This window comes from Physella acuta, unplaced genomic scaffold, assembly GCF_028476545.2.
Source record: "Physella acuta isolate Inbredline_101_S28 unplaced genomic scaffold, ASM2847654v3 ptg001452l, whole genome shotgun sequence".
Classification (NCBI taxonomy): Eukaryota; Metazoa; Mollusca; class Gastropoda; family Physidae; genus Physella; species Physella acuta.
The window spans coordinates 55392-81194 of NW_026732967.1; the positions used below are offsets into that span (position 1 = coordinate 55392).

General features: G+C 45.9%; 5 protein-coding genes across 8 annotated transcripts in view; all 5 read right to left on the bottom strand.

Annotated features, from left to right (window-relative positions):
* LOC131927990 (BOS complex subunit NOMO1) overlaps window positions 1-263 on the bottom strand; it is a 40181-nt gene extending 39918 nt beyond the window's left edge. For both annotated transcript variants that reach the window (XM_059283874.1, XM_059283873.1), the window contains exon 1: window positions 188-263. The gene's annotated coding sequence lies outside the window, so the exon portion shown is untranslated. The remainder of the gene's footprint in view (window positions 1-187) is intronic.
* Window positions 264-1547: 1284 nt separating this feature from the next.
* On the bottom strand, window positions 1548-5551 carry LOC131927996 (uncharacterized). Of its 2 annotated transcripts, XM_059283882.1 has the most exons (5): window positions 5496-5551; window positions 3944-4092; window positions 3159-3413; window positions 2179-2327; window positions 1548-1879 (listed from the first exon to the last, which is right to left on the bottom strand). In XM_059283882.1, exons 2-5 carry the CDS (start codon window positions 4089-4091, stop codon window positions 1652-1654), a joined length of 780 nt encoding a protein of 259 aa, XP_059139865.1. In that variant the 5' UTR covers window position 4092; window positions 5496-5551; the 3' UTR covers window positions 1548-1651. The 2 variants fall into 2 exon arrangements, with proteins under 2 accessions (XP_059139865.1, XP_059139866.1); XM_059283883.1 differs by lacking the exon at window positions 5496-5551 and having other exon boundaries at window positions 3944-4122.
* Window positions 5552-9599: 4048 nt separating this feature from the next.
* Window positions 9600-13044, bottom strand: LOC131927994 (uncharacterized). Its single transcript, XM_059283879.1, has 4 exons — window positions 12727-13044; window positions 11545-11796; window positions 10878-11026; window positions 9600-10258 (listed from the first exon to the last, which is right to left on the bottom strand). Exons 1-4 carry the CDS (start codon window positions 12860-12862, stop codon window positions 9959-9961), a joined length of 837 nt encoding a protein of 278 aa, XP_059139862.1. The 5' UTR covers window positions 12863-13044; the 3' UTR covers window positions 9600-9958.
* Window positions 13045-16254: 3210 nt separating this feature from the next.
* Window positions 16255-21983, bottom strand: LOC131927989 (uncharacterized). Its single transcript, XM_059283872.1, has 5 exons — window positions 21879-21983; window positions 19896-20051; window positions 19428-19682; window positions 17334-17482; window positions 16255-16557 (listed from the first exon to the last, which is right to left on the bottom strand). Exons 2-5 carry the CDS (start codon window positions 20047-20049, stop codon window positions 16255-16257), a joined length of 861 nt encoding a protein of 286 aa, XP_059139855.1. The 5' UTR covers window positions 20050-20051; window positions 21879-21983.
* Window positions 21984-22331: 348 nt separating this feature from the next.
* Window positions 22332-25280, bottom strand: LOC131927992 (uncharacterized). Of its 2 annotated transcripts, none has more exons than XM_059283878.1 (5): window positions 25172-25280; window positions 24552-24742; window positions 23703-23957; window positions 23416-23564; window positions 22332-22906 (listed from the first exon to the last, which is right to left on the bottom strand). In XM_059283878.1, the coding sequence occupies exons 2-5, from the start codon at window positions 24679-24681 to the stop codon at window positions 22613-22615; spliced, it is 828 nt and encodes a 275-aa protein (XP_059139861.1). In that variant the 5' UTR covers window positions 24682-24742; window positions 25172-25280; the 3' UTR covers window positions 22332-22612. The 2 variants fall into 2 exon arrangements, with proteins under 2 accessions (XP_059139861.1, XP_059139860.1); XM_059283877.1 differs by having other exon boundaries at window positions 25168-25241.
* Window positions 25281-25803: the final 523 nt, after the last annotated feature.

Here is a 25803-nt window from a genome sequence, read left to right on the forward strand (position 1 = left end):
CTCGTCCCTTAGACCTAGATAGGTCCTAGAACTAGAAATTGCATTTAGAAATCTAGATTTAATTTCTAGATAAATTAATCTAGTCAAACCTTGATCACTGGGAAAATTATTTCGGAGATAAATAAACATAATTAATTAATTATCAAGATTTAGTGTAAAAAGATTTAATGTAAAATATTTGTTTTACCAATCGTAAAAAATTAAGCTTTCTCTAATGAAGTTCTCTAACTTGTGCATTTGTGTATGACTGTACCTTGCATTCGTTCTAACGCTATTTTATTTTAGTCGTTCGTAAATGGTGCTAAAATGTGCCAGCTTTTATTTGAAAAGTTGTGCAAAATATTTGATCTATTGAGGCGTGAAATTTAACAACGTGTGTGCTTTGTTTTCACCGTCCCCTTTGTTTTTATCTTTGTTAAATGTATGTTTGCTGGTGTGAGAAGATGCCGTGTCTGCTCATGTGAAAGGCTGAAACAAATGTGCTCTGATTTGCTAATGCTATTGTGTGCTGTGTAAAGGTAAGTGATGGTGTGTTACAACGTGCAATGTGTGCTGTTATATATATGCTTTTTACTGTTGTACAAGCTCTTTCTGATGTCCTACAGTCCGTTTGTTTATATAAGAGCAATTGATTATGTAAACCTAGTAGCGATTGGTCAAATCAGTCAGGTGAGCTACAGTTCACGAATGTTGTTGACAAGCTTTCGCGACAGACGCTAAGCACGGGCAGATAAAACTAGGCTAGACAGGTCTCGCCTCTACAATAGCAGATAAAAACAAAGCTATGTCGACACGGTATCAGGTAAACCTAAACTTTTTGTTAGTAAAGCTTACAAAGAATTGATATGGTATTAACTGCTTCTTAAACTTCAGCCAGCTTCGTTGATGTTTGATATCAAGTACTGGCTAGCTTTGTTGATGTGTGATATCCAGGGGCGTAGCGGGGGGTGCGGAGCGCACCGGGTGACACCATTTAGGGGGGTGACACCAAGGCAAAAAATAGCAAAATATATAGAGAGAAAAACTTGAGGGGGGGGGGGTGCAAATCGAAAGTTTGAAGGGGGGGGGGTGCAATTTGAAAGTTTGTCCCCGGGAAGGGCTAGCTTTGTTGATGCCCATAAACCAGTTCCATTTTTTATTTGAACTGGTTCATTGTTAACTGCTTCATGATCATGCCGGTTCACAGTCTGCTTAGATTGAGTTACATTATGTGCTCACCCACACCTCCCCAGTGTTTCACTGTCTATGTGTTCAGGTGTTTCAGTGTTTCTTGCGGACTTTATTCTCCGAGATGGGGGGGGGGCGGACACTGGTAAAATTATGTTTTCTATGTAAATTCCATTTCGTTCGGGGGAGGGGGGGGGGGGTTGAGATGCCTGGAAGAAACTCTGGTTTTAATGTGTACGTGTTCAGGTGTTTTTCTGGTTCTGTCCTTACTTTGACGCGAGAAGGACGAGACTAGAGTTAAACGAAAGTTTCATGACGTCAAGCACAAGCGAGAGATTGACATAAAACACAAATCTACAAAAATCTTTTTATTTATTTTTTCTAATCAAAATACACATTGGAAACTACAAAAATCTAACCGTGATCAAAAGAAACATTCGGTGAACAGCGAGACCCACACGTGATACCCAGAGTACCACGTGACCTAGCTAAAGACCAGCTGATCAAATTCCCTTCTGGGCACGTTGCTCTCCCTGACCCGGACGAACTGCTCCACGCCGTAGCGACACTTGCACCTGCCCTTGACCAGGAAGGTCGGCCGGTTCCGGCTGTCCATGAGGAATCCTTTGTCCGGCGTGAATATGGAGCTGACCACGTCCTGGAAAGAGTCGATGACCTCATTGTTTTTCTTGTCGTAATACGTGACAATCACCTGACCGGAAGTGACATCATGCAGGATTTTAACGCAGCGTGACCAAAACACGTTTAATATGAAGCAGATCTAATGACTACGTGATATATCAAAACAAAACAAACAAACTAGCCACTACACACTGACCAGCCATCACCCAATGACCAGCTACTGACCAGCTAGTGACCAGCTATTGACCACAGCCCAGCTACCACCCACAGCCCAGCTAGTGACCAGCTACTGACCACAGCCTAGCTACAACCCACTGACCAGTTACTGACCACAGCCCAGCTACTGACCAGCTAGTGACCAAGACTTACCACGCCATCGAAGGTGGTGAGCATCTCAAAGTCCCCGTCGTACATGTCCTCCTGGACGACCATCTCGACCCTGATGGAGTGGCCCGGCTCGACCTCCAGTCTGGTGTCCAGTCGCCAGATCAGCTCGTGCTCGGTGATAGCCTTGGTGCCTGTCATACGACACGTCTGTCATACGACACGTCTGTCATACGATACGTCTGTCAGACGACACGTCTGTCAGACGACACGTCTGTCATACGACACGTCAGACAACTCATCTGTCATACGACACGCCTGTCATACGACACGTCTGTCATACGACACGTCTGTCATACGACACGTCTGTCATACGACACGTCTGTCAGACAACACGTCTAACATACGACACGTCTAACATACGACACGTCTGTAGACAACACATTTGTCATATAGCACATCTGTCAGACAACAAATCTGTCAGACAACACGTTTGTGATAGGTCGTATAATACATCAGCCTTGAGATTCCCCCCCCCCCCCCATCCTCCCTCTACAACTACTGGACATATTTACTTTTCTCTGTCCTGACTTCAGCCTTGAGCCCCCCCCCCCCCTACAACTACTGGACATATTTACTTTTCTCTGTCCTGACTTCAGCCTTGAGCCCCCCCCCCCTCTACAACTTTTTGACATATTTACTTTTCTCTGTCCTGACTTCAGCCTTGAGCCCCCCCCCCTCTACAACTACTGGACATATTTACTTTTCTCTGTCCTGACTTCAGCCTTGAGCCCCCCCCCCCTCTACAACTACTGGACATATTTACTTTTCTCTGTCCTGACTTCAGCCTTGAGCCCCCCCCCCCCTCTACAACTACTGGACATATTTACTTTTCTCTGTCCTGACTTCAGCCTTGAGCCCCCCCCCCCCCCCCTCTACAACTACTGGACATATTTACTTTTCTCTGTCCTGACTTCAGCCTTGAGCCCCCCCCCCCCCCCTCTACAACTACTGGACATATTTACTTTTCTCTGTCCTGACTTCAGCCTTGAGCCCCCCATTTGCCTTGACCACTGAGTCCGGCGCCTTGATGTCCAGTTCGACGTTGCCGCTGTAGGTGAAGATCTTGCCGAGGTTGATCTCTGACGTCGATGTGGTCATCCTCTTGGTGCGGAGCTTGTAGGTCTGGGCTGAGGTGGTCATGTTGTCAAAGGTCGCGGTAAACAACACATTCGTGTTGGGCATCTTGGGGGTGTCGCGTCGGGTGTACTTGGTGGGACCTAAGGGTGACAACACATGGACCTAAAGGTGACACAACAGCGTGACCTAAAGGTGACAGCAGCGTGACCTAAAGGTGACACAACAGCGTGACCTTAAGGTGACAACATCGTGACCTAAAGGTGACATCAGCGTGACCTAAAGGTGACAACAGCGTGACCTAAAGGTGACTAGGGCATGACCTGTAGGCGACCACATAATTGGGCAAAGATAAGCTAACTTAACAGTGCATGGACTTATAGTTGATAATACAAAATGTATTAGCGTGTCACATTCACAAAGTGATCTTCACACCTAAGTGACACCCACACGTAGACGACAGCCACACACACCTAGATGACATCCCCACACACATAGATGACAGCCACACATCCACCTGCCCCACACACCTAGATGACAGCCCCACACACCTAGATGACAGCCCCACACACCTAGATGACAGCCCCACACACCTAGATGACAGCCCCATACACCTAGATGACAGCCCCACACATCTAGATGACCGCCACACCCACACACAGCAAGCACGTACTGTATTTGACCCTCATCAGGTTCCACAAGATGACAGGTTTCTTGAGGTCCGCGTGCCGCCTCTGCTCGTGGTCAAGGAACTCGGTAAAATGGTGCCGGACCAGCTTGGTGATGTCCACAACATTGCGGCGGTGTTTGCTTGTAGGCATCCTGGAACACACCAGGGTCAAGGTCACTTATCCAGTCAACACACCAGGGTCAAGGTCACTTATCCAGTCTACACACCAGGACCAAGGTCACTTATCCAGTCTACACACCAGGGCCAAGGTCACTTATCCAGTCAACACACCAGGGCCAAGGTCACTTATCCAGTCAACACACCAGGGCCAAGGTCACTTATCCAGTCAGCACACCACGGCCAAGGTCACTTACTCGTGTTGGAGTGTAATTTCAGGTTTGTAGTAGCATGTCAGCGTCGACATGTCATTGTCCTGGTGTCGTGTCATGTCGGGGTGTCATGTCGTGTCAGGGTGTCATGTCAGTGTCGGGGTGTCATGTCAGTCATATTTCTGCAATACACGTCAGTGTTTAAGCGTTTGGCACGTGACTAGGACTCAGAGGCGTAGCGACCCTTCCCGGCGCCAGGGTACAAACTTTCAATTTGGCGCCCCCCTCGGGAGCAAATTTTCGATTTGCACCCCCCCCCCTTCAGATTTTCGATTTGCACCTCCCCCTCCCCAAACTTTCGATTTTCACACCCCCCCTCATATTGCAAAAATGCAGCTAAAATGACATTTTAATTTGTTTTTACAACCCATTTTGGCGCCCCCTAAGGTCGGCGCCCGGGGACATATGTACCCCCTGCCCCCCCCCTCGCTACGCCTCTGCTAGGACTTGACAAGGGCTAGGGTGACTAAACTAGCAAAGGTGGCTAAACTAGCATAGGTGACTAAACTAGCCATGGTGACTAAACTAGCCATGGTGACTAAACTAGCCATGGTGACTAAACTAGCCATGGTGACTAAACTAGCCATGGTGACTAAACTAGCCATGGTGACTAAACTAGCCAAGGTGACTAACTTACCATGGTGACTAAACTAGCCATGGTGACTAAACTAGCCATGGTGACTAAACTAGCCATGGTGACTAAACTAGCCATGGTGACTAAACTAGCCATGGTGACTAAACTAGCCATGGTGACTAAACTAGCTAAACAAAATAATTCAAGCGTCTTGTCGACGTTTGTCATTTCATCAAGTAACTTACAGCATCTTGGTGTCAAAACAGTTGTCAAAATGTTGGTAACTGTCAAATATCAAAATGTTGGTAACTGTCGATTATCAAAATGTTGGTAGATCTGTCAAATATCAAAATGTTGGTAACTGTCGAATATCAAATTGTTGGCGTTTAGTTCAACTTGTAGAAATCTAACTAGAATCTAGAGATTTCCTATTTTACTCTAGATCTAGATCTAGATCAGTTAGATCTAGATGTAGATCTAGTCAAAAGATTTCTAACAAACTTGTATCAATTCAAAAATGATTTAGAATGTTAAAGTTGTTGCCAATCAAATTTTAATGGTTCTAGAGAAAGCTCAATGTGACTTCACTTACCTCTAGAAGCTGATCTAGTTTCAGTTTAAACTTGCTTTTAATTCCAACTATTCTTGTCGCATGAGTTCACTATATGTGCTCAAACGTGCGAGGGTTTGACCCGCATGAATTTATGGTGTGAAATGTGTATATAAAGTCTCTACTAATAGGCTGGTCAATGCACTAAAACATAACAAACCGTTCAACACTGTAAATCCTTGCAGCTACCATAGTAAAAGAGATCACCTGTAAAATGTTTATTAAACATTTCTTGACTGACCAATGTTATTATAACTTATTTAATTTAATGCATTTTTAGTTTTTTTTTTACTTCTTATAAATTAGCCTAGTTCGCGTTAATCAAAGATTTTAAAAAATACTATAATAATAATGTTGTGACGTGGCCTAGATGTTCATAGCGAAAGCGTGTAGGCACGGAGAATTTGGGGGTGAGAGTCACCTCCCCTGACAAGTGTGTGAACTCTAGTGTGTAAGCAGTGTGTGGTATCGTCAACTTAGGGTAGCATGTAGTCAGTGTTTTGCGTCAATGTTCACTGTTTCTCTGTTGTATTTGAAAATTATATAGGATTATTACATTTGAACTGTGTTTTAAATTGTGTTAGGCCTGGTTTCAACTATGAAATAGCCCACTAACCATAACAAGTGAGGGCTCGTCCTGGATTTAAGCATAACAAGTGGGGGCTCGTCCGGGATTTGAAACAACAAGATTTTTGAGAAGTTTTACCCCTAGACAAAAAGGAAAATATCCAGTATCAACAGCAGCGTTAGAGCCGACATGAAAATATCGAGTGTCAACAGCAGCGTCACAACCGACTAGAAACTTTCTAGTATTAACGGCAGCGTTACAGCCGACTAGAAAACATCTAGTATTAACGGCATCGTTACAGCCGACTGGGAAGTGTCTAGTATCAACGGCAGCGTCACAACCGACTGGAAAATTTCTAGTATCAACGCCAGTGTCACAACCGACGGGAAAATTTCTAGTATTAACGGCATCGTTACAGCCGACTAGAAACTATCTAGTATTAACGGCAGCGTTACAGCCGACTAGAAAACATCTTGTATTAACGACAGCAGTCATCGCCGACGTGAAAAGACTTCGTATCAACAGCCACAAAACTTGTGAACAGTGCTGCAGACATCATGGCCATAAATAATGACATTCAAAATACAGTGATAAAGCTAGGAGAGAAGTTGAGAGAACTTGCTAGCTACAAAGTGGACTACATTAGCATAGCAAGTAAGTTATCAAATTTTAGAGCTACAATATTAGCATCTCAGTCCTTGAGCACATCAGAAGCAAATCATTGCGTCGTCACCAACATGAAAGCTCTAGCTACTGTCCCACTTACAGAAGACCTAGTCAACCAGACACGCAATCTAGGCAACAAGTCAACAGAGTGGAGAACTAGGTCAAGGGCAGCTGAGCAGAAGGTAACTTTAATCCAGTATCAAGTTCATAGTCTTTTTAAAGATACTAATGAGACTTTAATTATAGTTAAAGACTGTGATGTCAAGATAGCAGGATCGAAACAAAAATGTTTGGACTCCAGAGCCAGAGCTGAGCAGAAGAGCCAGAGCCAACGTCAGTGCCAGAGCCAGTGCCAGAGCCAGTGCCAGAGCCAGTGCCAGAGCCAGTGCCAGAGCCAGTGCCAGAGCCAAAGTCAGAGCCAGAGCCCGTGCCAGAGCCCGTGCCAGAGCCCGTGCCAGAGCCCGTGCCAGAGCCAAAACCAGAGCCAGAGCCACAACCAGAGCCAGAGCCAAAACCAGAGCCAGAGCCGAAACCAGAGCCAGAGCCAAAGCCAGAGCCGGAGCCAAAACCAGAGCCAAAACCAGAGCCAGAGCCAAAGCCAGAGCCAAAGCCAGAGCCAAAACCCAGAGCCAGAGCGAGAGCCAGAGCCAAAGCCAGAGCGAGATCCAGATCGACATCCAGAGCCAAAGACTGTACCAAAATTAGAGTGGTGTACGAACTTGTATTATATGAATAGCTTCTAGTTTGCATTGCCATCATTGACTAGATTTATTTCAACATATCTCACTTCAGAAAACGAAAGGGAAGTAACATTGTTCTGCTGTATTGTAATTCAATTCAAATGCTTTATTGATGACAAATGTTTTTTTAAAAACCTTGTTGACTTATAGACTAGACGTATAAAGCTATAAGTAGTTAATTCATGCGTACGTCCAACATTTTACTGTAGATATATAATTTTTTACTCGCCATCATTTATTTATAGGGAGATTTAAAGCATGTAAAAGGTCAGATAAATATTTTGTTAAAATTTTTACTGTACATGTTAAGTAGTTGTGCAGGATAGACCTTAGAAATGCTGTTTAATTTAAGGAAAAATAAGAAACCTCTTTTTTTTAGGGGGGAGGTGTGACGTGGCCTAGATGTTCATAGCGAAAGCGTGTAGGCACGGAGAATTTGGGGGTGAGAGTCACCTCCCCTGACAAGTGTGTGAACTCTAGTGTGTAAGCAGTGTGTGGTATCGTCAACTTAGGGTAGCATGTAGTCAGTGTTTTGCGTCAATGTTCACTGTTTCTCTGTTGTATTTGAAAATTATATAGGATTATTACATTTGAACTGTGTTTTAAATTGTGTTAGGCCTGGTTTCAACTATGAAATAGCCCACTAACCATAACAATGTTTTGAATGAAGTAAAAGTTAAGAGATTTTTTTTTAAACGTGCGGTCAATGTTTTTATTAAAGTAAGCTTTATTTGCATATCCCAAAGCTTTTTTTATATTTGTTTTATTTTCTCCTTTTTGTCATTGGACGTTAAAACTGAATGAAATCGAGACCACATGCGACTAAAAAATATTTGCTTTAAACCCGATCTGTAGTTCGCGATGGTTAACCAATGTCCGTGGAAACCAATGGTCCGTGACAGTTCACGGTTGTGAAGAGGCTAATCAAACAATCGCTTGAGATTATTTTTAGCATCTCCCCTTATCACGGTTCTAATTACACAGTAATGTTGATATTGTTGTGTTGACTTCTGAAATGCACTTCTCTGAGGTTCCCCTTTCGGTCCTGGCGACATATAGTGCAGATGAAGTAGAGTTGAATGGGGCATATGACGTGATGGTTGGCACCTTGCTCAACCAGCTTTTCTCTCCATAACCATTAAAACTTAGTAGGCTGACTCCTGGGAATCCAAGACCCGAACTACGAGACTTCTGGCTCAGCAGTCAAGCGTTCTACCTCGAAACCACGCCCCCCTTCCTATTACACGTACACACAGTTTTATAAAAAAAATGTTTAGGTGCACATCTACACCACAAGCAAGTTTAGTTCCACATCAACACCACAAGCAAGTTTAGTTCCACATCAACACCACAAGCAAGTAAGTCGCACTCAATTCGGATAAAAGAAAAAGTCTGTAAAAAACATCGTGTTTTTACAAGCTTTTATTTAACTCACTTCCTCTGTCTGTCTGTCTGTCTAGACGGAAACGCAGGAGTGAAAATTCGGACAGTTCTACTTGACCGACACGATTCACAGTTGGCACGTGGGTCAAGACATGAAGACAATGCAATCTGAAACTAAATTTGACTTAATTGGATGCCTAATTAATTTTTTATGAATTAATAAAAATTTGGACCGAATTAGTAGGCATGTCTAGCCAACCACACCACACGCGTCATCACCTTCAATAGCTGCGCCATCACGTAATGGCTGCGTTCAAAAACCATTGCGCGCCTACTGAACGTGATGTTCAGTAGGCGCGCAATGGTTTTTAGTCATGTAACTCTATTGTAAATAAAACATGTAAAGTACTGAAAAAAAAATTCATAAAAAACGTTTTAATAACAAGCTTTTATGTAATGATGCACTAAAAAGTAGAGAATAAATTATAGACTACTATTTAAATAACTATAAAGAAAAGCGTGGGTGTCTTCCTTAACATTAGTAAAGGTATCCAATAGATACTAAAGTGACCCACGCTTTTCTTTATAGTTATTTAAATAGTAGTCTATAATTTATTTTCTACTTTTTAGTGCATCATTACATAAAAGCTTGTTATTAAAACGTTTTTTATGAATTTTTTTCTAGATAATTTAACGGAGAACAACTTTAATTATTCGTAAGTTCACAAAGGTCAGACCAAATTTGTTTGGTGTGTACACATTTATTTTTTGGTTAACTGATGACGTTTTTTAATTACTGAACTAATTAGTTATTAAATAATTATTGAACTAACTATTTATATCCATCAAAAACATGGTACACAATAAAATAATACACAGTAACAAACCATTATTAATATCACCTAAATTGCGAATCATAAAATGATCAATAGTCCTTAATGTGTCTGACGTCACAACGTTGACGTCACAGTAACGCACCCGGTGTTCGGGGCAACTCTGTTGGACGTCAAGCAGCTGCGTCTGCCGATCGCCATACTATCACTTATGACGTTTTATCCCCGTGTGACGCCATATCCGCTTGTCTGACGTCAGAAGCGGGTGATCTCCACGTCACACTTTCCAGACATGAGGAACGGCGAGTCGAACTCCGTCACGACGACCTCCTGCTCCACGCCGTAACGACACTTACACTCGCCCTTGATCAGGAACGTCGGCTTCTTCTTGACCAGGGTGAACCCAAGATCGGGGGTCAGCAGCTCCTCCACGGAGAACTCGACGGGGGTCTCACCGCCGTCCTCCACGGGCAGCAGGGGTCGCTCCTCGATCATGCCCTTGCTGGTGAAGTGGTATCTCTTTCTGTCTTTGGTCTTCTTCACCCAGGCTTGCACCTGCACGTGAGCAAGGCTAGTCAGTGCTGGCAGTCAGCTTGTCCGTCAGTTGTCAGTCGTAGTGTCAGCTAAAAGTGTCAGTGTCTCTTGAAGCTGCCAGGCGTAGCGCTAGTCACACGTGTTCGCCGCGGTGGTCAGCAATTCGTGTCATGCTGTCAGTGGTAGCTGTCAGTGGTGGCTGTCAGTGGTAGCTGTCAGTGGTGGCTGTCAGTGGTAGCTGTCAGTGGTAGCTGTCAGTGGTAGCTGTCAGTGGTAGCTGTCAGTGGTGGCTGTCAGTGGTGGCTGTCAGTGGTGGCTGTCAGTGGTGGCTGTCAGTGGTAGCTGTCAGTGGTAGCTGTCAGTGGTAGCTGTCAGTGGTAGCTGTCAGTGGTAGCTGTCAGTGGTAGCTGTCAGTGGTAGCTGTCAGTGGTAGCTGTCAGTGGTAGCTGTCAGTGGTGGCTGTCAGTGGTGGCTGTCAGTGGTAGCTGTCAGTGGTAGCTGTAAATCGGGTGTGTCGGTGGTGATGGTGTCATCTATTTGAGTCAGTGGTGTTCGTTATATTTTGCAGTCATGAGTGCCAGTGTCAGTCATTCGCATCAGTCATGTGCCAGTCATGACGGCGACAGTTGTCACGACCTACCATCCCCTCAAAAGTGGCAGTCGTTTCAAAACGGCCGTTAAAGCTCTCCTCTAATATGGTCATGTCCACCTTGCTCCAGTTGTAGGGCGGGATGGCGACGGTGGTGTCAATAGCCCAGGTCATTTCCTGCTCGCTGATTACCTTGTTACCTGTGGGTGGGGACATCACAGATGTAAGGGTGGGGACATTACAGATGTAGGGGTGGGGACATTACATGTGTAGGGAGATTATTACATATGTAGGGGTGAGGACATTATATATGTGGGGGTGGGGACATTACAGGAGTGGGGGTGGGGACATTACATATGTAGGGGTGAGGACATCACATATGTAGGGGTGGGGACATTACAGGTGTAGGGGTGGGAACATTGCAGATGGTGGGGTGGGGACATTACAGATGTAGGGGTGGGGACATTATATGTGTAGGGGGGATATTACATATGTAGGGGTGAGGACATCACATATGTAGGGGTGGGGACATTACAGATGTAGGGGTGGGGACATTACAGGTGTAGGGGTGGGGACATTACAGGTGTAGGGGTGGGGACATTGCAGATGGTGGGGTGGGGACATTGCAGATGTAGGGGTGGGGACATTACAGATGGTGGGGTGGGGACATGATATATGTGGGGGTGGGGACATTACAGATTTAGGGGTGGGGACTGACCTTGCTGCTGTGTTTTCTCTGTCTTGAAAGCAGCCGATATGATGTCACCACCAGGCGGTTCATTGGGCGCCGAGATCTCGTTGTTGTACGAGAGGTAGTCCCCGTACGTGAGCACACACGTGGATATGGTGGTCCTCTTGGTCCTCACACAGAAGTGCTTCATCTCAGGACATTTGTTGCTGATGTAGGCCGTGTACAGGACATTGGAGGTCGGCAGCTGTGGGGCGCTTTGTTTGATGTACTTGACGGGGGCTACAGATATGTGTACATGTTTGTGTATGTGTGTGTGTATATATATAAATTGACCAAAATTATGTTCCTTGGGAAATGTAATGGGGTGATGACAGTACCAATAAACTATGAACGGCACTGTATTATATATAGGGGTTGTAAGTCTCGCTCTCTCTCTCTCTCTCTCTCACGATTTGAAATCTCACTGACCAGTGAGAGAGATGTTTAAATGTTGTGAACATGATCCCCATTGATAACAAAAACCATGGTGGCTTTTTTTTTCTAGGCCTCGTTTCAAGAGTTCAAAATATCAAAAGTAACCGAAATGCAACATTTTTTTTACTAAAAACAGTATCCATTTAATCACCGATAGACCTCGGCTATTATTATTATTATATTAATATTTTAACTAAGTTTTGGAATTTCGAATTAATAATAAAAAAAACTGTAAGCTGCTTTAAGAAAATCACAATTGTAAAGTAACTTTTCTATATTTTTTTTCCAATTGAATAAAAATATTCACATTTGGATCGAAAAATACTAGCTGACAAGTTCAAGGACGAGAAGAGTAACCTGCTACTGTTTTCTATCGTCAACAGAGTTTCTTTCATGCAGCTGTTCGAGGTGAGGTGGGGGGAAGGGCATGTCCACTCCCCCGAATGATAAAGAATTTATATAGAAAATATATACTTCAACCAGTGCCCCCCCCTTTATCCCCCCACCCCGGAGAAAAATGTCTGAAAGAAACTCTGAACCTTAGTCCGGTCACCTATAAATCTAGGCTATTACAGAAAACAGCGAACTATTGAGATTAACCTAAAACACGTGTGTTATTTGACTTGTTAGACAGGTGGTACATTAAGAGCGGGGGGGGGGGGGGGTGGTGGAACGTATGTTTGTCTGTAAACAAGTGTAAAGAATGCGAAAATTGTGTGGAGTAACGTAACGTACTGTATGTCACGTGCAAAAACGTCCAATCAAATCGCACGTTCTTCAGATCGTGACGCCGTTTGATGTTGTCGTCCCACGTGGCGTTGATCTTGTCTAGCGTGATCTGTTCAATGTTGATGTGCTTAGATTTCTTCATCTCAACACTGGTGGTCACGTGGTCTAGGGCTGACCTCTGGCGGTCACGTGGTCTAGGGCTGACCTCTGGCAGTCACGTGGTCTAGTCTCTGGCAGTCACGTGGTCTAGTCTCTGGCAGTCACGTGGTCTAGGACTGACCTCTGGCAGTCACGTGGTCTAGGGCTGACCTCTGGCAAGTAACAACTGGTCTGAAACAAATAATGGACACAAAGTATGACACGTGTTTGTTAATTCACTGAAACGTTGTGTGATCAAACCATCTATCTTCTGTCGGTCTTTACAGCAAAATGGTTTACGGGGGGGGGGGGGGGGGTGGGGGGGGGGGCTAATGCAAAATGTTGGGGCCACAACAAAATGATGGGAGCGGGGCTACAACAAGATGTAGTGCTACAACAAAATGGTCCAGCATCACTGGATTTAGATCAAGTCTAGATCTAGCTCGAAACTAGATTTAGCTTGAATCTAGAGTTTACTACTTTACGTGCATCCCATAAAAATTACTTGAGAGAATATCAAACTACTCAGAGAATAATAGAAAAAAAACTTGATCTAATCTTGATCTAGATTACCCATTCTTGATACATCATATCAACGATCGTTAAACTGACCAACAGTGCACGTGAATTGCTCTAACAAAAAAGACAAAAATAAACTTCCAGTTGTGAATGCTGTCGAAAAACAGTTTAGACAAATTTAAACACTGGCAAATGATTACCAATCTTATGGTTGGTTACATCAAAAATACACTGGGTCGCACGTTTTATTTCAGTGCTCTTAAGTGCTGCTGTATTTTCCTTTATTAAATTTTATTTTTTTACTTTCTCGTATAGCCTAAAAAGTAGAGATGAAGTATTGTAATCGAAATCGAGATTTTCACAAATTTCGACGTTTTAAAACTCCCTATGTCTGTATGTCTGTGTCTGTAAACACAAGTTTAAAGCATTTTCAGTTATGTTGGCGAAATGTTAACAAATATATCATATTTACAGTTCTGTATCAACTTTTGAACGATTTCTGGTAGCCGAAAGTGGTATTTACTATGATTCCTGTTTCTGAAAAGCCAATAACTTGAGTAGCGTTTAAAGTATAAATATCACATTAATAATTTAAAAAGTAAAGTTCCCAATCAAACCTGACGGTCTATTGGGCAGGTGAAGTAGAGTTCACTTGTTTCTGTGGCCTCGGCATATGAAGAGATAGTGTGGTCAGCACTATGCCCAGCCGCTTTTACTTTCCCTAACCTGAGTTGGGTGGACTCAGGGACGGTCTACTGACTTGAACCCGGATTCGAACTCGATACTTACAGGTTAGCAGTCCAGCTCTCTACTGCTAGACAACTCCGTCCCATAAATATCACATTGTATACGCATATTTTTTTAACGATTTCCGGTTACCGGAAGTGGTATTTTACTTTATTTTTGTGGGAAGGCGGTAACTTGTGTATTGTTTCAGTTAAGATGACGAAATTTCATTTAAAGTATAAGGTTTTATTACTGGATCACTTTTTAGCAACCTCCGCTAATCGAAAGTGGTACTGTACTTCTGGTTTTTAAAATACTGATCATTCAAATAACGTGTCAGTTAGGTAGACCAAATTTTATACATTTATCCCAGGTCACGTTAATTTGTCATTTCCATTGACCGACCAAAGTTAGTTGTCAAGTAATCAGTAACACTCAGAGGCGTAGCGAGGGGGGCGGGGGGGGCATATGTCCCTGGGTTGGAGAAATAAATTGAAAGCTTGAGGGGAGGATGCAAATTTAAAGCTTGAGGGGGTGTGCAAATCGAAATCTTGGGGGGGGGGTGCAAATCGAAATCTTGGGGGGGGGTGCAAATCGAAATCTTGGGGCGGGGGGTGCAAATCGAAATCTTGGAGGGGGGGGGTGCAAATCGAAATCTTGGAGGGGGGGTGCAAATCGAAATCTTGGGGGGGGGGGTGCAAATCGTAATCTTGGGGGGGGGGGGTGCAAATCGAAATCTTGGGGGGGGGGTGCAAATCGAAATCTTGGGGGGGGGGGTGCAAATCGAAATCTTGGGGGGGGGTGCAAATCGAAATCTTGAGGGGGGGGGTGCAAGTCGAAATCCTGGGGGGGGGGGTGAAAATCGAAATCTTGGGGGGGGGTGCAAATCGAAATCTTGGGGGGGGGTGCAAATCGAAATCTTGGGGGGGGGGTGCAAATCGAAATCTTGGGAGGGGTGCAAATCGAAATCTTGAGGGGGGAGGCAAGGGGTTGCAAATCGAAAGGTTGAGGGGGGGGGGGTGCAAATCGAAAGTTTGTACCCGGGTTACGCCTCTGGTAACACTAAAAATAGAATGTTTAATTTTAGCAAAAACATGAAAAATAATAACATAATCTGTAATACCGCTGTTCAAACTCCATTTCAATAAGAACATTCTTGCATTAACAAATTGGATAATTTTCACATAACATTTACAATGCGATAACTATGTAACTAGTGTCGTAAATAGCTTGACATTGCTGTCAATAGATAAATACAAAGCTACACCCCATCCAGGGAAAGGGAACAGAACTCAACTTTAAACTAAACAACATTGGTTGGGGGAGGGAGGGACTTTGGGTACGTTGATCACACGGGGGGTGGGAGCGATGATCGTCTGTTGACCACCCCCCCCCCTCCCGGGAGCTAGAGCTCTGTTTATTTGGATTGGGAGTGGGAGGGGTGTGGCTGTATGCGAGGGTAGTTCTGTGTTTATTAGGATTGGAAGGGGTTGGTGTGGAGTGTGGGTGTAGGGGCGGGTAGTTCTGTGTTTATTAGGATTGGAAGGGGGTGGGGTGTGGGTGTAGGGGCGGGTAGTTCTGTGTTTATTAGGATTGGAAGGGGGTGGGGTGGGGTGTGGGTGTAGGGGCGGGTAGTTCTGTGTTTATTAGGATTGGAAGGGGTGGGGTGGGGGTGTAGGGTCGGGTAGTTCTGTGTTTATTAGGATTGGAAGGGGTTGGTGTGGAGTGTGGGTGTAGGGGCGGGTAGTTCTGTGTTTATTAGGATTGGAAGGGGGTGGGGTGTGGGTGTAGGGGCGGGTAGTTCTGTGTTTATTAGGATTGGAAGGGGGTGGGGTGGGGTGTGGGTGTAGGGGCGGGTAGTTCTGTGTTTATTAGGATTGGAAGGGGTGGGGTGGGGGTGTAGGGTCGGGTAGTTCTGTGTTTATTAGGATTGGAAGGGGGTGGGGTGGGGTGTGGGTGTAGGGGCGGGTAGTTCCGTGTTTATTAGGATTGGAAGGGGTGGGGTGGGGGTGTAGGGGCGGGTAGTTCTGTGTCTATTTGGTTTGGAAGGGGGTGGTGTGGGGTGTGGGTGTAGGGGTGGGTAGTTCTGTGTCTATTTGGTTTGGAAGGGGGTGGTGTGGGGTGTGGGTGTAGGGGTGGGTAGTTCTGTGTCTATTTGGTTTGGAAGGGGGTGGTGTGGGGTGCGGGTGTAGGGGCGGGTAGTTCTTCGAGGGTGACGACTTGCTCGAGCCCAAACTTGCACTTGGTTGACCCCTTGATCGGTAACTCCGGACGGTCATTGCGGTCGAGGGTGAACCCACGGGCCGGCGTGAACATGTTGGCGGCGGTCAGCGCGATGGTCGTGCCGTCCTCCTTGTACTTCTCCAGGTAGGACTTGGGCAGGAAGCTTTTGGCCATCTTCTCCTGGAATTTCTCAATTTTGTCTTTTTGTTTCCGCCGCGGGTAGGCAATCACCTGTGGGGGTAAACATCACCTGACTGGTGTGTGGGCATTAGACATCACCTGGCTGGTGTGTGGGCATTAGACATCACCTGACTGATGTGTGGGCATTAGACATCACCTGATTGATGTGTGGGCATTAGACATCACCTGGTTGATGTGTGGGCATTAGACATCACCTGGTTGATGTGTGGGCATTAGACATCACCTGGTTGATGTGTGGACATTAGACATCAACTGGTTGATGTGTGGGCATTAGACATCACCTGGTTGATGTGTGGGCATTAGACATCACCTGGTTGATGTGTGGGCATTAGACATCACCTGACTGATGTGTGGGCATTAGACATGACCTGACTGACGTGTGGGCATTAGACATGACCTGACTGATGTGTGGGCATTAGACATCACCTGACTGATGTATGGGCATTAGACATCACGTGACTGATGTGTGGGCATTAGACATCACCTGGTTCATGCGTCCAATTTATCCAAAACACATAAAGAACAATAACAAAGACCCGCCTTGTCGTTGGTATATTGTAATCTGAACATAAAGATTGTGTGACCTACTTATTGATCCTTCAAACCAAAACATTAAGATGATGTGACCTACTTACTAATCTTCAAACCAAAACATTAAGATGATGTGACCTGCTTACTAATCCTTCAAACCAAAACATTAAGATGGTGTGACCTACTTACTATTCCTTCAAACCAAAACATTAAGATGGTGTGACCTACTTACTCTTCCTTCAAACCAAAACATTAAGATGCTGTGACCTACTTACTAATCCTTCAAACCAAACTGTGAGCTCGAAGTCGCCGGCAAACTCTTCCTCCAGGATCTTGACTTCCGCCGTGATCATGTGATTGGGCTTGACGCTGATGTCACTGTTTACAATCCAGGTGAGCTCCTGCTCGCTGGTCACTACGTTTCCTGTTGAGAGGTACAACAGGTGGGTCATTGACAGGTGGATCAATGACAGGTGGGTCATTTACAGGTTTGTCAGTGACAGGTACAACAGGTGGGTCATTGACAGGTGGCTAAGTGACAGGTACACCAGGTGGGTCAGTGACAGGTACACCAGGTGGGTCAGTGACAGGTACACCAGGTGGGTCAGTGACAGGTACAACAGGTGGGTCAGTGACAGGTACACCAGGTGGGTCAGTGACAGGTACACCAGGTGGGTCAGTGACAGGTACACCAGGTGGGTCAGTGACAGGTACACCAGGTGGGTCAGTGACAGGTACAACAGGTGGGTCAGTGACAGGTACACCAGGTGGGTCAGTGACAGGTACAACAGGTGGGTCAGTGACAGGTACACCAGGTGGGTCAGTGACAGGTACACCAGGTGGGTCAGTGACAGGTACACCAGGTGGGTCAGTGACAGGTACACCAGGTGGGTCAGTGACAGGTACAACAGGTGGGTCAGTGACAGGTACAACAGGTGGGTCAGTGACAGGTACACCAGGTGGGTCAGTGACAGGTGGGTCAGTGACAGGTACACCAGGTGGGTCAGTGACAGGTACAACAGGTGGGTCAGTGACAGGTACACCAGGTGGGTCAGTGACAGGTACACCAGGTGGGTCAGTGACAGGTACACCAGGTGGGTCAGTGACAGGTACAACAGGTGGGTCAGTGACAGGTACACCAGGTGGGTCAGTGACAGGTACAACAGTTGGGTCAGTGACAGGTACAACAGGTGGGTCAGTGACAGGTACACCAGGTGGGTCAGTGACAGGTACACCAGGTGGGTCAGTGACAGGTACACCAGGTGGGTCAGTGACAGGTACACCAGGTGGGTCAGTGACAGGTACACCAGGTGGGTCAGTGACAGGTACACCAGGTGGGTCAGTGACAGTTACACCAGGTGGGTAAGTGACAGGTACAACAGGTGGGACAGTGACAGGTACAACAGGTGGGTCAGTGACAGGTACACCAGGTGGGTCAGTGACAGGTGGGTCAGTCACAGGTACAGCAGGTGGGTCAGTGACAGGTACAGCAGGTGGGTCAGTGACAGGTACACCAGGTGGGTCAGTGACAGGTACACCAGGTGGGTCAGTGACAGGTACAACAGGTGGGTCAGTGACAGGTACAACAGGTGGGTCATTGACAGGTACACTAGGTGGGTCAGTGACAGGTACACCAGGTGGGTCAGTGACAGGTACACCAGGTGGGTCAGTGACAGGTACAACAGGTGGGTCAGTGACAGGTGGGTCAGTGACAGGTACAGCAGGTGGGTCAGTGACAGGTACAACAGGTGGGTCAGTGACAGGTACAGCAGGTGGGTCAGTGACAGGTGGGTCAGTGACAGGTGGGTCAGTGACATGTACAACAGGTGGGTCAGTGACAGGTACACCAGGTGGGTCAGTGACAGGTACACCAGGTGGGTCAGTGACAGGTACACCAGGTGGGTCATTGACAGGTGGGTCAGTGGCAGGTGGGTCAGTGGCAGGTACACCAGGTGGGTCATTGACAGGTGGGTCAGTGGCAGGTGGGTCAGTGGCAGGTACACCAGGTGGGTCATTGACAGGTGGGTCAGTGACAGGTGGGTCAGTGGCAGGTACATCAGGTGGGTCAGTGACAGGTGGGTCAGTGGCAGGTGGGTCAGTGGCAGGTACACCAGGTAGGTGAGTGACAGGTGAGTCAGTGGCAGGTGGGTCAGTGGCAGGTGGGTCAGTGGCAGGTGGGTCAGTGGCAGGTGGGTCAGTGGCAGGTGGGTCAGTGGCAGGTGGGTCAGTGGCAGGTGGGTCAGTGGCAGGTGGGTCAGTGGAAGGTCAACAGGTGGCTCAATGACATGTAAGGTAGTTATGACTGACAAGGAAACATAAACACACTCAGATGAGTCAGATCAGGTACGTCGACAGTTCTAGTCCATTACCTTTCTTTATTTCCTTCCCGGCCTTGAACCCTGTGGTGACCCCTGCGGGTATTCCGGGGGGCGTGGCTGTGATGTTGATGTCCCCGCCGAAGGTGAGCGCCCGGGTGTAGCACATCTTGCAGACTGAGGTGGTCCTCCTGCGTGTCTTGAGGTTGTACATCCTATCCTCGGGGGTGTGGTTAGAGAAGCTGGCCTTATACAGGATGTTGGAGTTGGGGATCTTTGGCTGGGACTTTTTTGTGTAGATGGTTTGACCTAAACAAAAGTGGGTGGGTGGGGTGCTCTAAACTGTCTGTGGCGTGTACTAGTAGTTATACGAAAACATGCAACCAATCTCAATTTACCATATATGAAATGCAGCCATTCTCACTAAATCATATATGATACGAAGCCACTCCCACCTTACCATATATGGTATACCGCCACTCCCACTTTACCATATATGGTATACCGCCACTCCCACCTTACCATATACTATACGAAGCCAGTCCCAGTCCACCACCATGTTGACGAAGTCGTAGCGCTCCTTCTGCTCCGAGTCCGTGACTTCTGCAAGCGTCTCACGGACAATCTGGACCATGTCCACAAGCTGCATCCTCCTTCTGGGCGTGTGGCTGAACATGTCTGGACATGAGGCAGCAGGACATGAAGCAACAGGACATGAGGCAACAGGACATGAGAGAACAGGACATAAGAGAACAGGACATGAGGCAACAGGACATGAGAGAACAGGACATGAGGCAACAGGACATGAGGCAACAGGACATGAGGCAACAGGACATGAGGCAACAGGACATGAGGCAACAGGACATGAGGCAACAGGACATGAGGGAACAGGACATGAGGCAACAGGACATGAGGCAACAGGACATGAGGCAACAGGACATGAGGCAACAGGACATGAGGCAACTGGACATGAGGGAACAGGACATGAGGGAACAGGACATGAGGCAACAGGACATGAGAGAACAGGACATGAGGGAACAGGACTTAAGGCAACAGGACATGAGGCAACAGGACATGAGGCAGCAGGACATGAGGCAACAGGACATGAGGCAACTGGACATGAGGCAACAGGACATGAGGGAACAGGACATGAGGGAACAGGACATGAGGCAACAGGACATGAGGCAACAGGACATGAGGCAACAGGACATGAGGCAACAGGACATGAGGGAACAGGACTTAAGGCAACAGGACATGAGGCAACAGGACATGAGGCAACAGGACATGAGGCAACAGGACATAAGGCAACAGGACATAAGGCAACAGGACATGAGGCAACAGGACATAAGGCAACAGGACATGAGGCAACAGGACATGAGGCAACAGGACTTAAGGCAACAGGATATGAGGCAACAGGACATAAGGCAACAGGACATGAGGCAACAGGACATGAGACAACAGGACATGAGGCAACAGGACATGAGACAACAGGACATGAGGGAACAGGACATAAGGCAACAGGACATGAGGCAACAGGACATGAGGCAACAGGACATGAGGCAACAGGACATAAGGACATTTCGACAACAGGACATGAGGCAACAGGACATGAGGCAACAGGACATGAGGCAACAGGACATGAGGGAACAGGACATGAGGCAACAGGACATGAGGCAACAGGACATGAGGCAACAGGACATGAGGCAACAGGACATTAGAACATTTCGACAACAGGACATGAGGCAACAGGACATGAGGCAACAGGACATGAGGCAACAGGACATTGCAGAACAGTACATGAGACAATGGGACATTGGACAAAAGGATATGAGACAACTGGACATCAGGACATCAGGACATCGTGATAACATGACATTAGATATCAGGACACGGGACAGCAATGTTTCGTGACGATTATAAGCCTACGTCATCTTCACGCCCAAACTCCACCCCTATCCAACACGCCCAAATTTTATCCCTATCCAACTCAAATCGTGACGTGCTCAAACCCTATCCTATTTTAAATCCGGTTGAGGATATATATATATATATATATATATATATATATATATATATATATATATATATATATATATATATATATATATATATATATACTCAAACTGTAACACTTGAGAGGAAATAAGCAAGTGTTTATATCCTCTACAGTATGACGAAAAACAAAAACACTTCTACACAAAATGTGGATCTAACTGTCAAAATATAGTTATTTCATAACTTAACGTGTCTTCCATAAATGACGCCACACTCGTATGGGGGTAAAATATAACACTGGTGCCAATATATTAAAAAAAACAAGCCTGTCCTTAAAGTTCTAAAAACATGTATGCTTGAGACTCAACATTGATGCACTAGACCAGAAAACTCTGCTAAACCTGGCGCTATTCAGCCAATGTATCTTTGATCAATAAAATGTTCAATATCAGCACCAAAACAACAGAATGGCAGTCGTTAGCGTTTGATGTCGCGGGTTGAAATGTTTACCTAATTGACAGCAAATCTCTTCTACTCTCTGAATTTCAGCTTTTGATAACGCTAAGTGTCACGAATATCAGCCTTGAAAACAAATAACAGAAAAAATGTGTCGTTTATTTCATGTGTTGGTTGGTGCATGTTGTTCATTTCAGGTGCAGTTAGGTACTTTTCTTTCTCTGGTGGTGCGAACTTAGATCAAGTTCTATAATCATTGAACTACTCGCACGTGAAATCACATGACTTCAAGGTGCTCAAATTGTTCACATTTGAAAGTAGCATGACATCAAATTGTTCAAATGTCAAAGTAACATGACATCAAAGTAACAAGTCCATGTTCACACCTTGTATAGCATGACCAAAACTAGACTTGCATCAAAAGTTTCCACACCATTTCAACATACCCACCACGATTACTTATACAAATAAAGCTCAACAAATTAGTTTTACTTTCATAACGTCAATTTATTAGCACACAAAAAGATTTATTTCTTTACGGACTATATTATAGCTGAAAACATTAAAAGCACATGAACGTAACATTGAACACATATTGAATGTGGAATAATGCAGTTCTTGATCAAACTTGTTTATTGCTGGCCGGTCGCCTGGTTAAACCGTCACGCCACAGCCGGCTGCCGGTCGCCGGACCGTGATATCACAACCGGCTGCCGGTCGCCTGGTTAAACCGTCACGCCACAGCCACCAGCCGGTCGCCGGGCCGTGATATAACAACCGGCTGCCGGTCACCAGGACGGGTTGATCCGGTAGTCCGGCTTGATGCCCGGGTACTCTGTGATGATGACCTCCTGCTCCACGCCGAACCTGCACTCGCAGTGACCTTTGACCATGTAGGTCGGCTTACCGTTGTTGTCCAGCACGAACCCCCGGGCCGGGGTCATGATGGTGTGGACGGGGAAGGTCAGCTTCTCGCAGCCCGTGCTGACCCGCTTGACCCGGGTCCCCCGCATAGCGTTGTAGATCAGGGACTGGAACCGCTCCACAATGTCCTTCTCTTTCTTCAAGAGGTGGACGACTATCTGGGGAGTGACAAGGGGTAGGTGACTATCTGGGGAGTGACAAGGGGTGGGTGACTATCTGGGGAGTGGGAAGGGGTAGCTAACTATTTGGGGAGTGACAAAGGGTAGGTGACTATCTGGGGAGTGACAAGGGGTAGGTGACTATCTGGGGAGTGACAAGGGGTGGGTGACTATCTGGGGAGTGGGAAGGGGTAGCTAACTATTTGGGGAGTGACAAAGGGTAGGTGACTATCTGGGGAGTGACAAGGGGTAGGTGACTATCTGGGGAATGACAAGGGGTAGGTGACTATCTGGGGAATGACAAGGGGTAAGTGACTATCTGGGGAGTGGGAAGGGGTAAGTGACATTTCAAACGCTGCATAATTTTTTTTCGTTTAATACAAGAGACGAAACCGAACGAAAACACAGAAAATATTGAGTGACAAACATAGTAGACGAAACCCGACAGATAAAACAACAGACAAAAACAACAGATAAATATGACAAAAAAAATAGTAAAGGACACATACATCTCCGTCAAATGTCAACAGCTTCTCGAACTCTCCATTGTAGTTTTCCTCCTTGACGATAACCTCGACCTTGACCCAGTGATTTGCCGGGACCATAATGACGTTGTCGATGACCCACTTGAGCTCTTGCATGTTCAGCACCTTGTTACCTGGGGTTGACAAACAACAGGTGAGAAGTTCAGGTGGGGGGGGGGGGCGACTCTCCCTATTATATAGCCAACTTACCTGACTAACCCTACACCTCCACATGACCCAGCTAACATACCCGACCCCTCCACATGACCCACCTTGCGCCTCCTCCTCCTCCTTCTTAAAGCCTGCATGTAGCCCGCCCTTGGTGCTGGGTGGGTTGATGTCTATGCTGAACTCATTGCCCAGCTTGAGACCACGAGAGAAGCTGACCTCGAAGACTGAGCGTGTTTTCCTCAGTGATTTCAGCACGTGTTTCTGCTCATTGGGGGTGTTGTTGGAATAGCAGGAGGTGTACAGGATGTTGGTCGTCTCTACCGGGGCCATGTCGCGCCGGGTGTACTTGGTTTCTCCTGATGGGAGGTCAAAGTTCAAGGATTGGCAAAAGATGGTAGTTATGACTTTTCTAGCTACACACCCAAAAGTCACATGACTTAGCTACACACCCAACAGTCACATGACTTATCTAGCTACACACCCAACAGTCACATGACTTATCTAGCTACACCACCAAACGTCACATGACTTATCTAGCTACACACCCAACAGTCACATGACTTATCTAGCTACACACCCAACCGTCACATGACTTATCTAGCTACACACCCAACAGTCACATGACTTATCTAGCTACACACCCAACAGTCACATGACTTATCTAGCTACACACCCAACCGTCACATGACTTACCTAGCTACACACCCAACCGTCACATGACTTATCTAGCTACACACCCAACAGTCACATGACTTATCTAGCTACACCACCAAACGTCACATGACTCAATACCTGATCATACAATCCACTGACTCTCACTGACTCCATCTGACTTCTACTGACCTTCTCTGACTCCGACTAACACCAACAGACACGCTTGACTCACGTGACTCCCACAGACACGCCTGACTCATTGACTCCCACTGACTCACTGACTCCGACTGACTCACCAGACTCCACGTGGAGGAACTGGAAGTCGAGCTGAGGTTTTTTGGTGAGGTACTTCCGCTTGGCCTCGGAGTCGGCCACCTCAGCGATGTGTCCGGCCACGATCTTCGCCACGTCCACGATTTCCGGCATGCCAATACCTGTTTCCGGTCTAATAGTACTTCCGGTTCCTATTTACTCACAAAGCTACTAGCTGTAGAAAAAAAACTTGGGCTAATCCAGTCCGAAACTGTTTAAACTAATGGTAAGTTGGCCAGTCAAAGCCTTATCGTTTTGAGAGAATGTTTCAGCAGTTACTGACTCGGCAAAAAACTGTGGTGGTTTCCCTTGCCTTAACATTGAACAAATTAAATGGTTCCATCATTAATGTTTGACATGGATAAAAATTGTGTTTTTGGTCAATTTTACCTTCATAACAGTAAAAAAAAACTTTTAGCCAGAAAAAAAAATTTCAGTAGGCCCTACATCCAATCTTTAGCAAAGTCCAACAAAAAGCAAACAGTCAGATTTGTATAACCATACCGTAGCCCACAAATCGAAATATATACCTACCTACTGTAGCCCACCAATTGAAATAGATCTACATACCTAGTTTAGCCCACCAATTGAAATACAAACCTACCGTAGCCCACAAAGCACCAGTTGAGTAACGTCAAATGCTAGAATCTCCAGTCCACCGTTATACCAGTGAGAAATGTTCAGCTTCTAGAACAATTGGTTCCTAGTTCAGGTTCATGGCGGCGCTAAGGAAAATGTGAGGTTTTGGGAAAATCCGGTTTTCTGCGCAAATTGTTCATAGGTTTCTAGCACAATGTTAACTTTTACATGGGTGTCTAGCACAATGTTAACATTTCCCTGGGCGTCAAGCACAATGTTAACATTTCCTTGGGTGTCTAGCACAATGTTAACATTTCCCTGTGTTTGTAGTACAATGTTAACATTTCCCTAGGTATCTAGCACAATGTTAACATTACCCTACTATAATAGTCAATAAAGCGACCCTAAATATTGTTCAGATCTATAAATTAATCACCGTAAATGTTTTGTTCACTAATGACATTAATTAAACTTCTTCGGTTTGTTAATACACTATCCCATCATATGCCGAGGTCACGGAAACATGTCAACCTCACTTGCCCCAAGGACCATCAAATTCCAAGTGGGAACTTCACTTACTTTACAACGTGTGTGTGTGGGGGGGGGGGGCAGGGGGTGAAAAATTTAACATTTCATATCCAAATCTAGACAGTTTAC